The following is a 17,610-nucleotide window of genomic DNA, read 5'->3' as shown; positions in this document are numbered from 1 at the left end:
GTGATCCGAATATGCACAACCATGTACACACATGCTTTTTCCAGCCAATGATAGGTCATGACTGAAAGATTTTGCATCTCTTAAAGGAGACTTTTGGTCTCAACCTCGCCAATCAAAGACAGAGAACGAGAGACTGAGGAAAGGTAGCAAGACAAAGGGGTATGAGAGCAGTAAGCGCTGTTGCTGTGGTCCAATGTTTATGTACAATGAGTGACTTTTTCATCTGTGAAGAGCGCACGCACTGGTAGGGTAGAATCTGTCATCATATGTTCATCATAGTATACCAGTGGTGTTGTAGTCTGAAGCAAGGTGTTGTTGCAGCAAATTCCGTTAGCTCCTATTTCAGTCCAAAAAATCTCCATTTCAGAAACGGACTGAGAGCGGGCTCAGTATTTAAAGCTAAGTCTTTCCGATCCTTCTAAGATTTGAATATGGTTAAGTTTTGGTCTGCTATTGAGCAACTCTTATCACAAACAGTCATGGTGGGGGAATCCATGGACAGCTCAGTATGATCAAGACCGTTGTGTCCAATAAATTGTTGCAGCCACTGAACATCACGGCCATAGTGTTGCACTGTTCTGAAATAAAAAAAAAAGGCATAACCAGACGGACTTTTGAAGTCAAAATAGTCCACATGTACAGCTTTGTTTCTAGAAAAAACAAACAGAAAAAGAAAGGGTCTCTTTTTGTACAGTGTCATCTCCAGGGAATGGGGTTCATGGGGGGCCGGGGGTTATGCATGCATGCATGTACTGTATATGTAAAATGAGTTGATTATAGTACAGATTGACTGTCAGGCAGCAGATCATGTCCCAAGAGCCCGACTCGCCAGTAGAACAGCCTCATCCTAAGTCCCATCAATGTCCTCAACAGTTTTTCCTCCTCCTCCTCCTTTCTCCCAGGTCATGGCCGGAATTAGCACTTTAAAAATGGTACTATGTTTGTATATCCACTTAGATTTTTCATTATAAGGAGCCGTCATAAAAGTCTTTGGAGAAAGTTTAGTTCTACCTTTTGCAGAACAAGGGTGGCTAAAAGCTTCTAGAGCTGTAATGGTGTTGGGTAAGCAACTATGCTTAGTGTTGTATTTTATGCCATATGTTGTGGCACAGTGGGTGCGTCTCCCAGCTCACAGGTACACCTCCCGTCGCGTCAGAGTACCACAGGACGTGGGCTTGTATTCCCCAGTAGGTGCCAGAGGGATCTCCTCTGTGGGGTGGCCCAGCGCCTCCTCCCCACTTCCTGGCGAGCCGTAGGAAGGCGAGCCGAAGGCCTCGTATGAGGAGGAGGAGGAAGCCATCTTCTTGTTGAGCAGGTTGCGATTGCGGTCGCCCATCATGTGAGCGGCGGTGGGGTCTCCGTTGGCCATGGCGGCCATGGCGAGGGTCTCTTGGCTGCCGGGCTGCTCGGCGCTGCTGCTGCTGCTGCCGTTGCCGCTCATGAAAGTGGAAAGCTTTGGTTGTTGTGGGGTGGTGGTTGACTTGGATGGCCGTCGCTCAGGCGACGTGCGCACAGGCATCCAGCAGGAGTCCGAGTGGCCGTACTCGTCGCATTCCCGGGTGCACTTGCCAGTCATGGCTACGTCAGGCAAGGGCCGGGAGTCTAGAGGAAGCAGACAGAGAAAAAAAAAAGTAAATGATACTGTTCGTTTCACTAAATATGGATATTTAATGATGAACTACCATTTTTGACTAAATAGATTTTCTAGCCTTAAGTGTTTGCTGTGGTATGTGTCACATGATTTGACTATTATGAATTCCTTTATTAGATGCGTGAGTCTGTATTTTCTCCCTAATTAAGTCATCAACGCATCTGAATGTTAATGGAGAAGGTGAAAAACAATAAAAACTGGTCACGATGGTTACCAGGCACCTATTGTCACAGCTAATGTAAGTTCTGAATTTTATCACCAGGGAATATAATTAAGCTTGTATGGATAAAATTGCATGTTTTCATGCAGAGCCTATACCACATGACAGAAACGGTAACAGAAAACAACGATGAAAAGAAGACTCCACTGGCTAGGACGACAGCCTCAAACTAAAAAACAGTGGCGTGAATCAGAGCTGAAATATTGTCATGCTTCAAAAAGTGTTTGTGCTGAGAGGGGAGGGGGAGGGAGGGGGCAGCGATGGAGAGAATAGGGGGGGAGGTCAATTTAAGATGCACGATTAGGCCTGCTCTGTGTATTTATGTGCTTCTGCAATGTGTGTGATTGAGCATGTTTGTGAGACGGCAGCACCAACAACACCCTGTTTTTCTTATCTGGTGATTGACAGACGGCAATCACATTCTGATCTAAGTAGCTTAATAGCTTTGTGCGGCTAAAGCGCCCTGATATCCTCTTAAATCCACTAATAGGGGTCTTAACCAATTACCTAGCTAGGAGCTGGCCTCAAATTAACTATGTCTACTGTATTATTGTGGAAAGCAAATTATGTGCTTACAGTGCTACATCAGGACAACAGGTTTGACCGATCCCCTACTGTCAGACAGTGCAAGATTTTATTCCAGTGCGATATGTGAAAGATAATTATCCCAAATACAGCAAACCAAAGCTGCGTAGCTGGCTCGATATAACAAAAAAAATGTAAGGAGGAAAGGAAGGAGGGAGCCTACTCCAAAGCCCTGACCGAATGCTTACACATTACACAGTGCCAGAGTTAATAAGAGTGCCAATGTTATAGAAATGCTATGTTAGATGTAATTTATTCATGACCTGATGCAAAGTATGGAAAACCAAAATCAAGCAAAAGCGAGGGTGAGTGCAAACCAAGCCAAGCATGCCTTTGCCTTTTGTAAAAAAAGAAAAACAAGAGTTTGGACCATGGCTTACTTTTAATGCTCTTTTTCTCCTGTAAAAGAAAAAAATAGAACAGCAATCACTCTTTATGTTTTGCACTTATGCAATAAAAATATATATATGTATACTGTATGAGAGTACCCTTGAGCGATATTGAAACTGTAACTAAAAGACACAACAGCACCAAAACAGTGTTATGCAGAGCAGACACATGACTGAGGACACAATGCAGCCGAGACAAGGACAGCAAAGAAAGGAGAGGGAGGAAAAACAGAATGAAAGTCCTCTGTTGTCCTACTTGATTAGAGTTCTTCAATCAACAAACAATTCGCTTGTTTCATTGTGAACACCTGTCAGCAAGACATTTGATATTACGTAAGAGTGCCATTCCTGTGCTGCCAGAAGTCTTATTTCTACTAGATAACTACTCGAATCCATTTTCATGTCGCAAAATACCTCTGTAAACCATCAACTGATGACTGCCAGTCAATACGTAGCTAATGCCCCAGGGAACAACTGCCACTTGATAGAAAAAAAATCAAATAATTTTTTGTCATTAGGAAGCCCCAACAACTGAGCAGTTGTGTTTAATGAAATGTAAATAGCTAAATAAATGAGAAAAAGGCGCAAAAATAAAACAGAATAGAGAGATGCAATGCAAATCACAAATAGTTAACATGCCATCTGATGTGGTGAAAATGACAACAGCGGCTGTGGATCATGGCGTGGAAGAAGACACGTCTTTGTCTTCCCTCTCCCTCCTTCTCTCTGTCTCAGCTTGACAAGCACAGCCATCAAAGAGACAACCGGATACCAGGTACTGATAATCTTGCTCATTTACACCTACAATTGAGCCATCAGGCTACCCACACTGCACAGCGGCTCTCGCAAGGCCTCGGTGGCCTTGCTCCTGAATGCTCATCCAATTGCCTCCTCACCCCGGTCACAATCAGACAAACTAGTGAAAAAAAGCAGCAGGGAGGACCTCTTGCTTCCCCCACCTCTCATGGGTAAGCAGCCAACCTTCAGCATCACTTCTCTGCTGACCTGCGTGGCGAGCTGCTGAGGTAGTTAGCCGGCACTCTGTGGGTTGTGTGCACTGAAAGGAGGCTGATTATTTTCAAGCCACGGTCCATTGACTCTGCAGGCTTGCTAAAAATGAAGATGTTTCCCACTAAGTTAATGAATTGGACTGCTGTATCAAAGCAAAAAAGCTCTGCTTTTTTTTTTCTCTTCCCTCTACAAAAACTGTCACCTCCCCCTGAGGTTGGGACATCAGTATAAGTGCTTTAAAACCACTTAAAGCTGTCTATCCCGTTGCTGTGGACAAATACGTACGCTTACATAAACCCTAAACCCTTGTTTGTTTATTTGATACTGTAAATCTAAGAACATAAGTCAGCAGAATAAATGCAAATGCATTACAATATGGCTGTAAAATAATCTATTTTAATTTTTTTGTAGTGAATATTTCTATTAGGAAACACGCAACGCTGCTTCCAAACATATCCATAGGCCCTTTCAAGACCCAATTCAGAAATCAGGACGTAGAAAATATCTTCAAAGAAAAGCCCTTAGAGCACGCACAGCACTACAGCAGGCTTTTGTTACATATTCACAAACATCCCACAAACCCACACTATCAACCACAACATAACACAATACAAGTGGGTCACTCTGCTGTGGTAAAAAGCCTCCCCGCAACACTGAGAGCTGAACAAGGAGGTCCTCCATCCCAGGTTAAGTCCCCGGGGCCAAGGCCTTGTTATTTGGGGATCCAGAGCCAGAAAACAGTGCCACGGGCAGGGCCCACTATCTCTGTCGCTGGAATAGAAGAGCTTTCAACCAAACGGGGGGCTGGTCTGCTCATAATGGCCTGCAATGCAAGCCATTAGCCCTCTTTTACATTTACTCAAAAGAGGCTTCCGGATGAGCGAGGGAGAGGTGGCGACGGTGGATCGGGGAGTGCCTGGCAGATGAGTTAGAGGGGTGATGGGCAGAGTGGAAGCGCAGCAGCTTTCCCTGAGAAGTAAATCCATATGGACAAAAGTCGTGCGCTGCTGAAGTGATGATTACGGAGTGAGACACCACTGTAGCACAGTGCTCAGACATATTTGTGCCTCATAGTGTGTTTATAGTGAAGACTTTCTTCATTTGTGCACGAAAGCAGGCTGAAAGTGGGCCAGTGGCTGCACTGGTTGAGCTGTGGCTTTTCTTAGCTGGCTTTAGTCAGCCACCCTATCAGCTGACTAGCTTACACTGTGGGATATTTCAAAGAACCTCCACTGCTGGGGCACAGTAGCAATTTGATGCGGCGTCTTTAGCACTCGCTAAGATGTTGCAGTGGTAGGAAAAAACGGAGGGTTAGACTGTCATTGCTTCTGGGCATATGCGCACTAATGCCTGTTGCGTGGGCATTTCTGGGCAATTACAGTTTACTGTGTTTGTTGTGTCAGAGTACTGTACGCTGTGTTTTCACTGTAGTATGTCAGCAAAGTCCACTTGCAAGTCCGCATTCATCTACATCACCAGTGCTTTCGCTTTTGAGCTGCGGCGTCCCCCGCACCGTCTCTCCTTCCTCTCTCTATATATCGCTATGAAGCACTGCTGCACAAACTGAGACTCTGTGACCTTTTACCCTCTTTTTTCTGGACGGCAGATTCAACCTAAACAGCTGAGGCATCGGGAGGAAGGCATAGAGGGAGAGGTAGAAAAAAAAAAAAAAGAAAGACAAAGACTGAGAGGGAGGAGGACAAAACAGAGGTGATGTGCCCACGTTCGTTTTTTTTGCGTATGTGTGTCTCCGCTGTGTCTTTGACAGACATTGCGGTCAGCCGGACGACTGATAGGGGTCAGAGCAGAGAGGGAGGAGGGTGGCATGTGGGAGAGGATGAAGACAGGGATGATGAAGAGAAGGGAGGGATAGAAAAGAGAATAAAAGGAGAGAGACAAGGAGGTAGTGTGTGTGCTGAGTATAGCAGGGTCAGGGCCTGGGAGAAGGGAAAGAGCAGATTGAGTGGAGGAGACAGCATGGCTGCCTCTGGGCCGTCACAGGCCAAACACACTGCCAAAGAGAGCAGTGGAGAGGAGAGGAGAGCAGGGGAGACAGGAGGAGAGGAGAAAGAATTGAGGACATTAGCAAAGACAGGAGAGGAAGAAAGGGCAGGAGGAGAAAGAGTAATGATAAAGGAAACTTTGATAGCAGAGGATTTACTGTACTGTAAACAAATCCCGGTAGCATGTGCTCCCAAGTCGCTTCACATGCTCTCACACATTAACCTATCAACTCAAATACCTTGATATAGCCTGTTTAAGGTTTCAAATTATCTCGCTGACAATAAGCTCCTGTGTGCAAGCAGAGTCTAGACACTACTCGCTTCTCCACTAACTCAATCTAATATACTTCCATCACATTCTCTGTATTAAGGCAACAACACTTTAACCCCCAAATGTCATTTACACCCATTCACATGGTTCCAATTTGAACTCAAAAATGGAACATCTACTCCATTAAGACAAGGAAAAATACCTTTTTTTTGGGGGGGGGGGGGTTACTTGGGCTAAAAAGCATGAGAAGGGCGCCTTTGCTAGAACAGTGAGTCTAGCTTGGAAATCGGCTTGCGATTGCCTTGCACTCCTCATCAAAGGCCCCCCCCTGTATGGACAGATCTATTTCGCACGGCAGAGCAATCAGCGTGAAGATGACAGTGTACATTGCTGGGTGTCATACAGATTACTCTGTGCGGCTGAGGGAGGAAAAAAAAATGAAATATTTATCCTGAAAAACCAGCTGTTGGAAATACTCAGGCCTTCATGACATAATAGGAGAGGAGAAAGAAAAAGAGGCGAATGGAAAGTGATACAAGTCGACAGCAACAAAAAGAGACAGAGATAGGAATGAAGCTCAAAGCAAAAACAACTCCAAAGAGAGCTAGCGTTCCAGTCGCCTTTCTTTTTTTCTCCCTTTTTACTCATTCTCGCCTCTAATAGGGTCCCACTTAATTAGGTGAAACTTGCAGACTAATTATGGCGTAAGAGCGAGACTCCCTGTGTTCGGCTGTCTCACTTTGCGGGGCCCCCGTGGCATCGCCCTGCAGCTGAGAGGTCCTCAGCATCAAAGACGGACAGGCAGACAGACACTGAGCGCTGCTGAATACACACACCCACGCACAACTAAAAGTGGCTTTTGGCAACGAAAAAAAGGAAGGAAACGGAGAGAAAGAAGAGATGGAGAAAGAGGGAGAACGGCCTAAGAGGAGAAAATAAGGTGAGGGAAGAATAGGTGCTAAATTATTAACGCAGTGACGGCGAGTTCAGACGGAACAATATCCACAGGAAAAAGCGATATTTGTCTTTCTCTTGCTGAGATGTTTGCCAGACAATTAAGGAGGGATGGAACGATATGCAATGGCGCAGGGGAAAATGAGAACAAAAGGGGGAGTCCTGGGGAGCAATGACCTTTGAAAACTCAAGTCACGGCGTGCACCGCTAGCGACGGCATTAATTGATGGCATTAACGTCAGCAGTGGAGCTTTTTTTTTTTTTTTTCCAGCAGCAAAGTTAAATCCAAAACTCAAAGATGTAAGCCCTATTAGGCCAGTTAAGATCTTGTAAGCAGGAGGCAAATTTGAGTGAAGGAGCGGAAAACAACAAATCTTCCATCCCTCTTGACTACAGTCCTCTACATAATACTTTTATACAAATCATACCCTGGTCATGAGCCTACGTGGCCCATATTTGGCCTTTTGCAACCCCTCCACGTAAGTTTCAGCAATGCTGCTTATGGGCCTGGAAAGCTGTTGAAAGTAGCAGCAGGTGATCTATTCTTTGCCTTCTGAGCTTCTTGAAGTATTTACTGTCTGGCAAGGGCGACTAAGGGAATAATCTGGATGCACACACACACACACACACACACACACACACATCCCCCCACACATCCTCCTGACATGCCTCAAGAGGTACAGGACGGGCGCAAAGAAAAACGGAAAGGAGAGGTCGAGTGAGTGACTGAGAGAAATGATACAGAGCCCCGATCGAGCTTTGTTAATGAGCTGTCACCTGCTTTTTCGAGATGCCCAACCTCTGCGCGTGGAATAAGGACTCATCATAAAAAATACACATGAGGCCATCCTACACTTACAGGAGACATTTTCTAGGAATTATGTAGGTACATGATGACACTACTTCCTTTTTACTGCAGCTGCCTATACGTAAACTAGCATTACAGTGCAATAACACCGCAGGTTGGCATTATGGGTATGATATGGCTGCTTGTCTCTTCCAGCAGGGTCAATACTCTTTTTGGAATAATGAATGTACCATGGCCTGTTCCTGCGGTAATTAATTGAGGAGAGATTAACTAGCATAATTTCATTCTGGCGTCGATCTCTCAGCCAATTATCAAATGCGGCTTGCACTCTCCCTCCCCTCTGCACACGTCCTCTCTCTCCGGGTCTCTACCTCTCTCTGCCCATTTGAACAGTCAGCACTCAAGCCCATAAATAAAGTGTCCCTGCGTGTCATGCTCCCTCATTCATCTTGCATGCATACGGCTGCCGCTCACATGCATGTGCGCGTGCACGCGTAGCCTCTCGTACAGCAGGTGGCCGTCGTGTTTACTGGAAGCGCGTTCTCTCTCTCTCTCTCTCTGTCAGACACACACACACACACAGGAATGCAAACACTACAGTCCGTGTCCTGAGAGCACTTCCGACCCCTGACCCCATCTATAAGTGGAACAGCAACAGGATGATGAGGAGAGGAGAGAAGCAGAGTGACTCATCCACTCTGCTAATAAGAATGATGGCGCTGGCTTCCTGCCACAAACACAAGAATACTGAAACCATGCCTAACTCAAAAAAATACCTCCTAAAAAAAAAAAAAACAGGCTTTTATATTACACCTGAAGCGTAACACTCCTAATCACCATTACTACCTACAATGCACATCTCAGTATATGTAATGCATTCATGCCCAATAAACACCTAATAACAGTACCCCTTTTTGTATGTGCTGTTTTCTCCAGCAGGGCACTCTGAGCTTATACAAAATACTCTGGAAGACCCACGAGGATTAGCATTAGCTCCTCTGCTACGGTGCACAATATGCAACACTGCTAGCACCCGATAAAACAATATGGCATTCTCAGCTCATTTTCGCACCAAGCAGACGAGTGCGAGGTTGTAGCAAACCTTACATTAACCATGCAGCAGCATGTGTGTGTGAAGCTCGTGCGTGTGTGCCGATGCTCGGCATTCCCAGCCACAGACAAGAAGGATAGCACACAGTATTATTTGATAAGACAAACACAGAATACGGATGAAGCAGTGGTGGGTGTGTAGAAAATGGTAGGGCTTACTGAGCTACTGTGAGTGTGTGAGCGAGGGGTTAAATCTGTTAAAAAAAAAAAAAATGTGTTTTCTTTTTTATTGTTTATTATTCCTCTAAATTCTTTCTCTCTCAAACACACACACACACACACACACACATCACCACCCTCCCCTCTCTCTGTCTTTCTCGGTCTCTCCAGTCTTTAGAGAAAGAAGTGTCATTTCTTCTCCTCCACTGTTACTCTTATCGCACACTCCCAGGCACACTCACACAATGGCCTGTTTTACACTATTAAATGGTTATTTGTCAAAATACAATTTCGATTAAATCCTCCCTAAAATAAAAAAAAAAAAGAAAGAGAAAAAAGTCTGTGATTTGTGCTTTTTTACCGATCGCACAAGACAAAACATCTAGATCACGGTTAGGCATGCTGTAGGTCTACAGGAGGAGAGATGTAAGAATTGTTTGAGGAGCAAAGTTTTCAAAAATGACTTGAGGTAGTTTAAAATACATGACAGCAACTGGGGCTTTGGCTGCATTAGAATCCCGTCGTGCGTCTTAAAATTTAGCATGACCTACATATCGCACATCATGTTGCATTCATGGAGTGCATATTTGTTCTAATTTCCAAATAAAAACTGCTAATACAGCAAGATAAAAGAAAATGCTCTTAAAGTCCGTCCTCCAAACCAAAAAAATACGATACAAAAATCATTTTCTCTGCACCTGACTTTTGAAACAGCGGTTCCACTTGTATTAAGTTGTCAGCAGCGGCGAGGTAGCTAGTTAGATCGTGAGGCAGACAAACAGCAGTCACTATCTACCATGCTTGTTGTCTTGAGTGTAGCAATTAGCTCTCAGCTGCTAGCACATTCTAGGCCGGAGCGAGCTGGGCATGGTGAGTCACGACCTTAATGGAAAGCTAGCGGGGGAAATGTGGTGGGGGTAATTATGCTGACCTCAAGGGACAGGCTTTCAGTTTTTCACCGTGCTGGCTCATAAACAGGCACAGTGAGCTCCACTCCGGGGCAGAAAAGGCAAATTATCCCGGGTCCATGTTTTCCAGAGGGATTCGTTTTCTGTGTTTCAGCAGGTTCACAAAACATCATAGACTCTTGTGTTAGACTTCTAAAAAAAACACTAAAGGATGCTGAGCTGCTCGAGTCTGAGCTTACTATTTATTTTGCAAATTCAACGATTTCATTAATTGTGTGGCAGTTGAGAGCACTATGCACTTTAAATAGTGATGAATTCAAATCTCCTTTAATAATCTCGGTTGGATTATGGATTCAAGATGGGCACTGGCTGCAACCAGTTGCAAAAAAACCTTCTAGTCTTTTAACGCACTGGCTTAATTATAAAAATATTAGGATGTGAAAGCACTCCTCGAAACAGTTTTACAAAGTAATGACCAGTGTAAACAAACAACTCATCGAGTTTTAGAGAATTTTCCTCTCAGAACACATAAAACTCCTACTGGAAAGGTTAAAAGCGTACTACATCAAATGGCTCTGCACAGTGCAGCCCCTTGATGAAAGTGCTAAAAGGATGTGCCAGTCAGCAAATAGGTCCTCCAGAATCTCTTTAATGTATCCTCGAGTCTGACCAGGGTGCCTCTGCTGTGTAAAGCCTCCTGCAGAGCCCGAGTGTTCTAAAATGGAAGCAAGCGCATCTGTGACAGCATGAAGGCCTCAGCCTACACAGCAGACATCTGGCGAGGGGTCTTGGTCACCTCAATTTACATACTATTCATATGTGCAAAAACTTGACCAGATATTCCGCATTATGGTAAGATGCCATCATATATTGGATTTGTTCCTGCTAGGAGAGGCTTGGGAGCTCGGTGAGAATCGTGATCTTTGATTTCTTGAGTGCCTTAAACACTATCCAGCCACTCCTGCTCAGGCAGAAGCTCAGAGCGATACAGCCTGATAACGCCAAGGTGTCCTGGATTATAGACTATCTCACAGATAGGCCACAGTTTGTTCCCTCCCAGAGCACTATATTGGATTTGCTGCTGCAGAGAGGCACTGTGCTGTCACCTTCCTTATTCACTCTCTATCTTTGACTTGAGACTCAACCGTGGGTCACGCCACCTCCAGATTTTCTCTGATGATTCCACCATTATGGGATGCATCCTCCAGAGAGAGGAGGAGGTGGTGTATGCGAGTCTTCTGGGGAGGTCTGCTGCGTGGTGCAAGGACCACCATCTGCAGCTGAACATTTTGAAAGGCTTACAAAGAGGATTTCTGATGAATGAGCCCTAGTGACACATGCCATCCTCCAGTTTTCACTGATTTCTGAATGAACATTTTCTTCATAACCTTTCAGTGTTGTTAGTAATATGCTACTCACTCAGTATTATTATTAACATTAGTAATTGTACTAGTGTTAATGCTCTCCATCACGTGTTTTGAGGCTGACAGCTTGAATAAGAACAAATCACACGTGTGTGTTACCCTTACACGTCTCTACACATGCATGTGTCACTGCAAGGACATGCCAGCTGTTTGTGCACTACCCACGTCCTCTCCCCGTCCCTAAGAGGTTTCACATGTTGGGTCAATTATGCAGCGTGAAGAAACAAAAACCCCATTTTAACATTTTCAATTTCTTCTCCTCGCCTTGCTTCACCAGCTAGGGGGGGGGATGGTGTTAGCGACAGTGGCACACCACATCTTAAACATTCATCGGTGCACGATTCTGTCTCCAGCCACAAACGCCACAGGGAGACAAACAAGGCTCATTTCAGTCATCCCTCAAAAGTCACTCCCTATCCTTGAAGCTTGAAAATCTAGATCTGCATGCAAGTGGAGACCGGAAAGCAAGTTTCACGTTAGTATTTGCATTTATTGCAAGGATGAACAAGAGAGGGAGATGATTGGAAGGCCCTGGATTTGAGGCGCCCACTGTGCAACTCTTTTTACCCACAACACACGCCCTTCTTAACAGGCCAGTTTAGCAATATAGAACTACAGCACCATGGCTGCAGCCATACACAGTGTATTATTTAAAGCACCAGGGGCCCAATTTGTCACTCTGGCGGGCTCATCACAGGCGAACATCCTTTATGAAATGCACTTTTCACGCTGCCTGTCGGAGGGATCAAAGCAGCAGCAGCCTTGCCCGTTTCTCCCTCTTCAGTTTCCCTGCTCCGATTCCCACTGACAAAATGAGTCAATTTAAACCAAATGGATCCCCTATCAAAATAACGAGAGTGAGCGAGGGGAGACAGACAGGGAGAAAGAGATTCATATTGAGGGTGGGGGGACGTTTGGACAGGTGCGGGGTAACAAGGGAATATGGACACTCAGCCTCTTACGTTGACTGAGAATGCCATCACTGTATGAGAGTTAGAGTCAGTTTTCAGTTAAATGGAGCAGATGGTCAGATCTTGTGTGTAAAAATTCAGCATGTGGTGGAAATAGTTTAGTCTCTCAGCTGTTTCTATGGGAGCCACATTATTTATATACAGCCAGAATGGCCCTGTTGCCAAACCTCTGGCTGATGAAGTAGTATATCAGCACTATTTCTGGTCTCATCTAGATATTTTATACATTTTGGCAGAACATGAAGTGAATTTCTGTTAGATATGACTCTTCAGTAATAGTGGAAGCTGTAGAAAAGTAGAACAGCATTGAAAAATTCAAATACTCCCTTTTTTTTTTTAACAAATACATAAGGAATTTAAAACTTACAGTATTTCAGCATTACAATTTTTAGGACAAGTGGGGACAGCGTTCAAGCTCGCATGTCTCAGTGCCATCATAGCCTAATAGAAAGCGATGAACTTGCTGTGCTGCATCATCAGCAAGCATTATGTGTTAGCTTATGTGGCTAACATTAGCTTTGGGGAAAAAAAAAAATGATGATGAGAGGCTATTTTTGAGGAAATTCATGGGTGGAAGTGCAGAACAGCTCCAGCACACACACAGAGCGGGCTAAGCCTGCTGTTCCGAAAGCTTTAATTCTCAGCAGCCAAATGTTGTAATGCAAGACTAACCAGGCAGCGATCAGCAGTACCTGAGAACCCCTTCTGATATTTGGTGCAAATATTACTGATTGCACCTTAAAGAGACACTTGAAGATGGTAAATTAATGCTTGAAGTGTTCAAAAGCCCACGGCACCCTGTACATTTTTTTTTTTTTTTTGGCTCATATCATGCTCAAATTAATTTGACATTAGATGACACAGAGAACATAACATAACTTCACCATGCCTTTTCTCCTTTGCCTTTGAAGCACAGAAAACACGCTTCATTATTCACCCAGCTTGACAGCTTGCCTATCCCCACCCTCTTCCAAGCCCTCTACCCCCACTCCCACCCTCTTTTTAGCAAACCTCTCGACCAATTGATTTTTCCTCTTTTCTCTGTCTGCCTTTTTCTTTTTTTTCTCTCTCTCCCCGTCCTTGATTCTAATGCTTTTGGGTTGTGGGAAATATTTATTCACATTGATCGACGACAGAGCTGATGGGTCTTTCATGAGCGTCAGAACTCAAACTGTTTTTGTCCCACCGATGTCTCCAAATATCAATCACCAGTGGGAGAAGAGCGGGCTGGACTGCAGATTAGGGCAATAAAGCCCCAAAGGCCAGACTCATTTTCCTACAAGAGAATAGAGAACGGGAAAATATACACCAGACAGCAATAGTCTGACCCGTGATGGAGTGTTTGTGTATTCTGTGATGCGTACTATGAGCTGTCAGTGCTCAGACACAATGTTTTAAGAGACAAATAGAACTTTTCTGTGAATGATTGAAATACCTGAAGCAGAGCCAGACTCCGACTAAGTTTGGCCTGGAGGTGCAAAGCCGTTTGGGTGCTGTGCGTGACCCAGTGCTGAAGGCAAAAAGGAGTGCTCCGATGATAATCCACACATCTGCGTGGCCCCCCATTAAAAATTCAGCGCCAATAGGATATTTTCCGCATCAAATTTTCATAGCATCAAGCAGTCTCGACACAACGACGAACCCCTCTCTCTCTCTGAATGAGGGCAGTATGTATGAGGGATGTAGACAGGATATGGTGCCATGGTTCACAGACAGTGGCATTTCTCAAGGGCCTATGCGTGCTATCCCTCAGACGCACACCTTCAACACTGACTCACATGCGTGAACGCACACATACACGAGCATCGCCGTTTACTAGCCTTCCTGTCTGCATGTGCACAGAAACACATAGAGGCTTTTGTTGTGCCCCGGTGAGGCTGAATTCTAATTTTCACAACATCAACATGGGCAATCTAGAGACAGACGCCTGGAGAACAATATGTGTGCTATATGTAAAATGAGCGACACATATGTAAATAGTCAGCAGCCCACACAGACAGTACTGTACAGTCCATTGACATAATATACAGTACAGTCAGGCAGCCAAACTAGAAAACACATTATGTCTAATCCTCATGAATATCACGACCCAATCTGACTCAACTGCTCTTTTCATATTTTCATATTCATATTCTGCTGTCACATCCAAGATAAAAGCACATCATTCCAGCAAAATAAAACTCTGCGAATCCCCCGTTCCACCAATTGCTGCATGCAAGGTCATATGTAAATAGGCTTCCCTTGCAGCGAGGGAGACAGAGGCATCACCATCCGTGTCAGCATCATAAAAAATGGCAAAAGCCGTGTTTGATAAATACGCCTGGCACGCAGCCACACGCGTTCCCTTGGCCTAAGCAAATAGTCTGTGAGGAAATGAGAGCTCTGGAAGTTTCAGCTCCGCATTCGGGCAATGAAGACATACACTCAGCACATGGTCACCTCACCCTCATTATCACCCATTCAGTACATACTGCTATGCTCTCTTGTCATGTGCAAAGACCAGAAACAGGCATGCAAGTCATTTTGGGCCCCATTAAAAACCCATATTGCGGAGAACACTTTCAAGAAAGAAGTTGTAGTTGTAATAAAATGATACTAAACTAATAGTACTGGATTTATCACTTACTGTGCACAGAGCTAGAGCACAAAATAGAAAAAAAAAAGGCTTCCTTTTGATGACTCCCAACTTAATCCTAGCAAAGCTGACAGAGTATTTGCTTTCTATCCAGTTCACTGGTTGAAAGATTAGCATTATCTCTGTCCTTTTGATGAAAAGAATTCCCCAAGAATGGGACAGAACAGTTGAAACGACACTAGAACATACGCAGTGAGGGAGTGAGTCATATAAGGGTCTGGTGCTGTGGAAGGGCGTGCTGTGTTAATACCTGACGAGTGTCACTTGGAAAAAGGGGGAAAAAAAAAGTAATAATATGTATTTACTTCCTTTGTTTCCTCTTGGGAGACGGATGGGAGGGGGCTCATCGGGCTACAGTGCAATGTGCAACCAAATTAAGAGAGAGAGAAACATAATCAGTGAGCGGTAGAGAGAGGGTGAGAGATGCAAGTGGGTATGAGAGTGAGAGAGAGAGGGAGAGACTGGTAATATGCTTGGGAATTTAATAAGGCTCAGCGCTCCTCAATAATATCACCCGCTTCACAGAGTCCTCTGGGAAACATGAAATGTGCCGATAAAGGATGATGCCTCCCTCTGACAAACGGGGTGTGCTAAAAGCGCCGTAGAAAAAAAAAGAAAAGAAAGGAAGAAAGAAAGAAAAAAAAACAGCCACGCGCCTCCGCCATAGCTAGCGCACATGCTAATGTGCCCCAGGCTACACTTTAAAGAATTATTCACTTTCTTCTCCTTATGCTGCGATTCTCCAAACCTCCCCTCTTTAAGGTCACACACACTGCACACTTACTCAGACTCCAGCTGAATAATGTCAGCTTTATTCTCAGTATTGTTAGTGGACATGGGCGGTGCATTTAAAGGAGTTCCTGTTTGTGTTTTTATGTGTGTGTGTGTGAGCATTTAAGCCCGTCCAGCCATGTTGAATATACAGAAAACTGCAGTAAGATTTGTCATGGCACTGCAGCTTTGCCTCTATGAATGATAAACTTTGCCAAAGAGCAAAGAGTACTTTCACAACGCGAGGCTGTCAAACTGTGCAGCAGGAAAACACACTATATGTGGACACACGCATATCACACTCATAATATGTAACTGATGAGCATCTTATTCCAAAACTGTGGGCATTAATATGTTTAACGGCCCCTTGCTCTGCTCTTTCTGTGAAGGTTTTCCAGAGGATCTGGAGCCTGGCTGCAGGTGTTTGTTTCACAAGAGCCTCAGTGAGGCTGGCAACTAATGCTGAGAGATGCTGCCGATGTTCCAATTCGTCACATAAAGTGTTTTATGGTGTTACAGTCCGGGGTTCTGTGCAGGTCAGACAAGGTCTTCTGAACCACGCTCAGGAAAAAAAACATTTATTTATGGATGTCGTACTGTGCACAGGGCCCAGCGTTAGGTTTAATGGGAGTCTCATATCATTTGGCTGGCTGGTAGTGGGTGAGACTACTCACTGCTCATGCATAGAAGCATTTAGGGACTCCCCTCACCAAAGTTACAAAGCATGGACAGGGGTGTCCAGATTTGTTGGCCGTATACTGTACTTCTCTTAGATTAAAGACTAATGAGTGCTATCAGTCGCATCTGATTCTTTATTTGTGATTTTCACTTTTTCCGAGTTTGCGCGAGTTGCGTCGCAGTTCGATCCCACTCACGCATGTCAAACCCAGCGTGTTCATGTTGACACCAGCACAAGCGAGAAATGCACTCCCCGACCTGTCATGTCCCATCTACCAAACAGAGACAGACAGCCTCTCACTCTGTTGGGCCCTATGACATTTACATACCACACTGCCTGGTAGTGTAGGAATCACCCTTAGGCTCTACCAGGCCTTGAATTTAGGACAGGCATTTTTTCCGTCCCCCCCACCCCCACCCCCACCCCCACCCACCCGTCCGCTCCCCCTTCCCTCTTGTCACTACCTCACCAGGACCTGCTCACGCTTGACAAAAAGAACCCCAAACATGTACCTTGCTCCACTGCCGCCAAAACGGCCTGCTGGCTTTCAGACGGGGGACACAAAGCGTGAAAGGGAAAAAAACATGGCCCATTTCTCTCCCTCTTCGTCCCCCTCTCCCTCCTCTCTTTCCTATCTGAGCAGACATTGATGTTCACATTCTTTCCTTCATGGCAACTCTGTCTATCAAGGCTCACCTGCTCTTTTGTCTTCAGTAATCCGCTCTCTCACGCTCGCTCAATCTTTCTCTGTTTTTTTCCTTCAATACCTTCGGATATTTCCTTCTTGCTGTCCCCATAGTCCACCCCCCCACCCCCACCCCCCACCCACTCCTCTCTTCTCCCTCACCACACTCAACCACCCCCCCCCCCACCCTCTCCCATTTCTCTCATTATCTGCCTCCGTCTCTGCTGATCATCCAACGACTCCCTATTGGCAAATTCATGAGATTGATCATTTTTACACGGGTGGGTGGATTTACTAAAAGGCCCCCCCTCTCCTCTCTTCCCTGATACATGGCTCCCACACAGCCCACTATGTGGCACCCACACCCCTGCCGGTA

General features: G+C 45.0%; 1 protein-coding gene across 1 annotated transcript in view; it reads right to left on the bottom strand.

Annotated features, from left to right (window-relative positions):
* Nucleotides 1–886: 886 nt before the first annotated feature.
* The window catches only part of pcdh7b (protocadherin 7b), a 102,117-nt gene continuing 85,393 nt past the window's right edge, over nucleotides 887–17,610 (bottom strand). Inside the window, exon 3 of the mRNA XM_070855214.1 lies at nucleotides 887–1,602. Within this exon, the coding sequence (XP_070711315.1) occupies nucleotides 1,130–1,602 (473 nt within the window). The 3' untranslated portion in view covers nucleotides 887–1,129. The remainder of the gene's footprint in view (nucleotides 1,603–17,610) is intronic.

Source organism: Pempheris klunzingeri, chromosome 23, assembly GCF_042242105.1.
Source record: "Pempheris klunzingeri isolate RE-2024b chromosome 23, fPemKlu1.hap1, whole genome shotgun sequence".
Classification (NCBI taxonomy): Eukaryota; Metazoa; Chordata; class Actinopteri; order Acropomatiformes; family Pempheridae; genus Pempheris; species Pempheris klunzingeri.
This window is presented reverse-complemented; position numbering and strand designations above follow the sequence as displayed.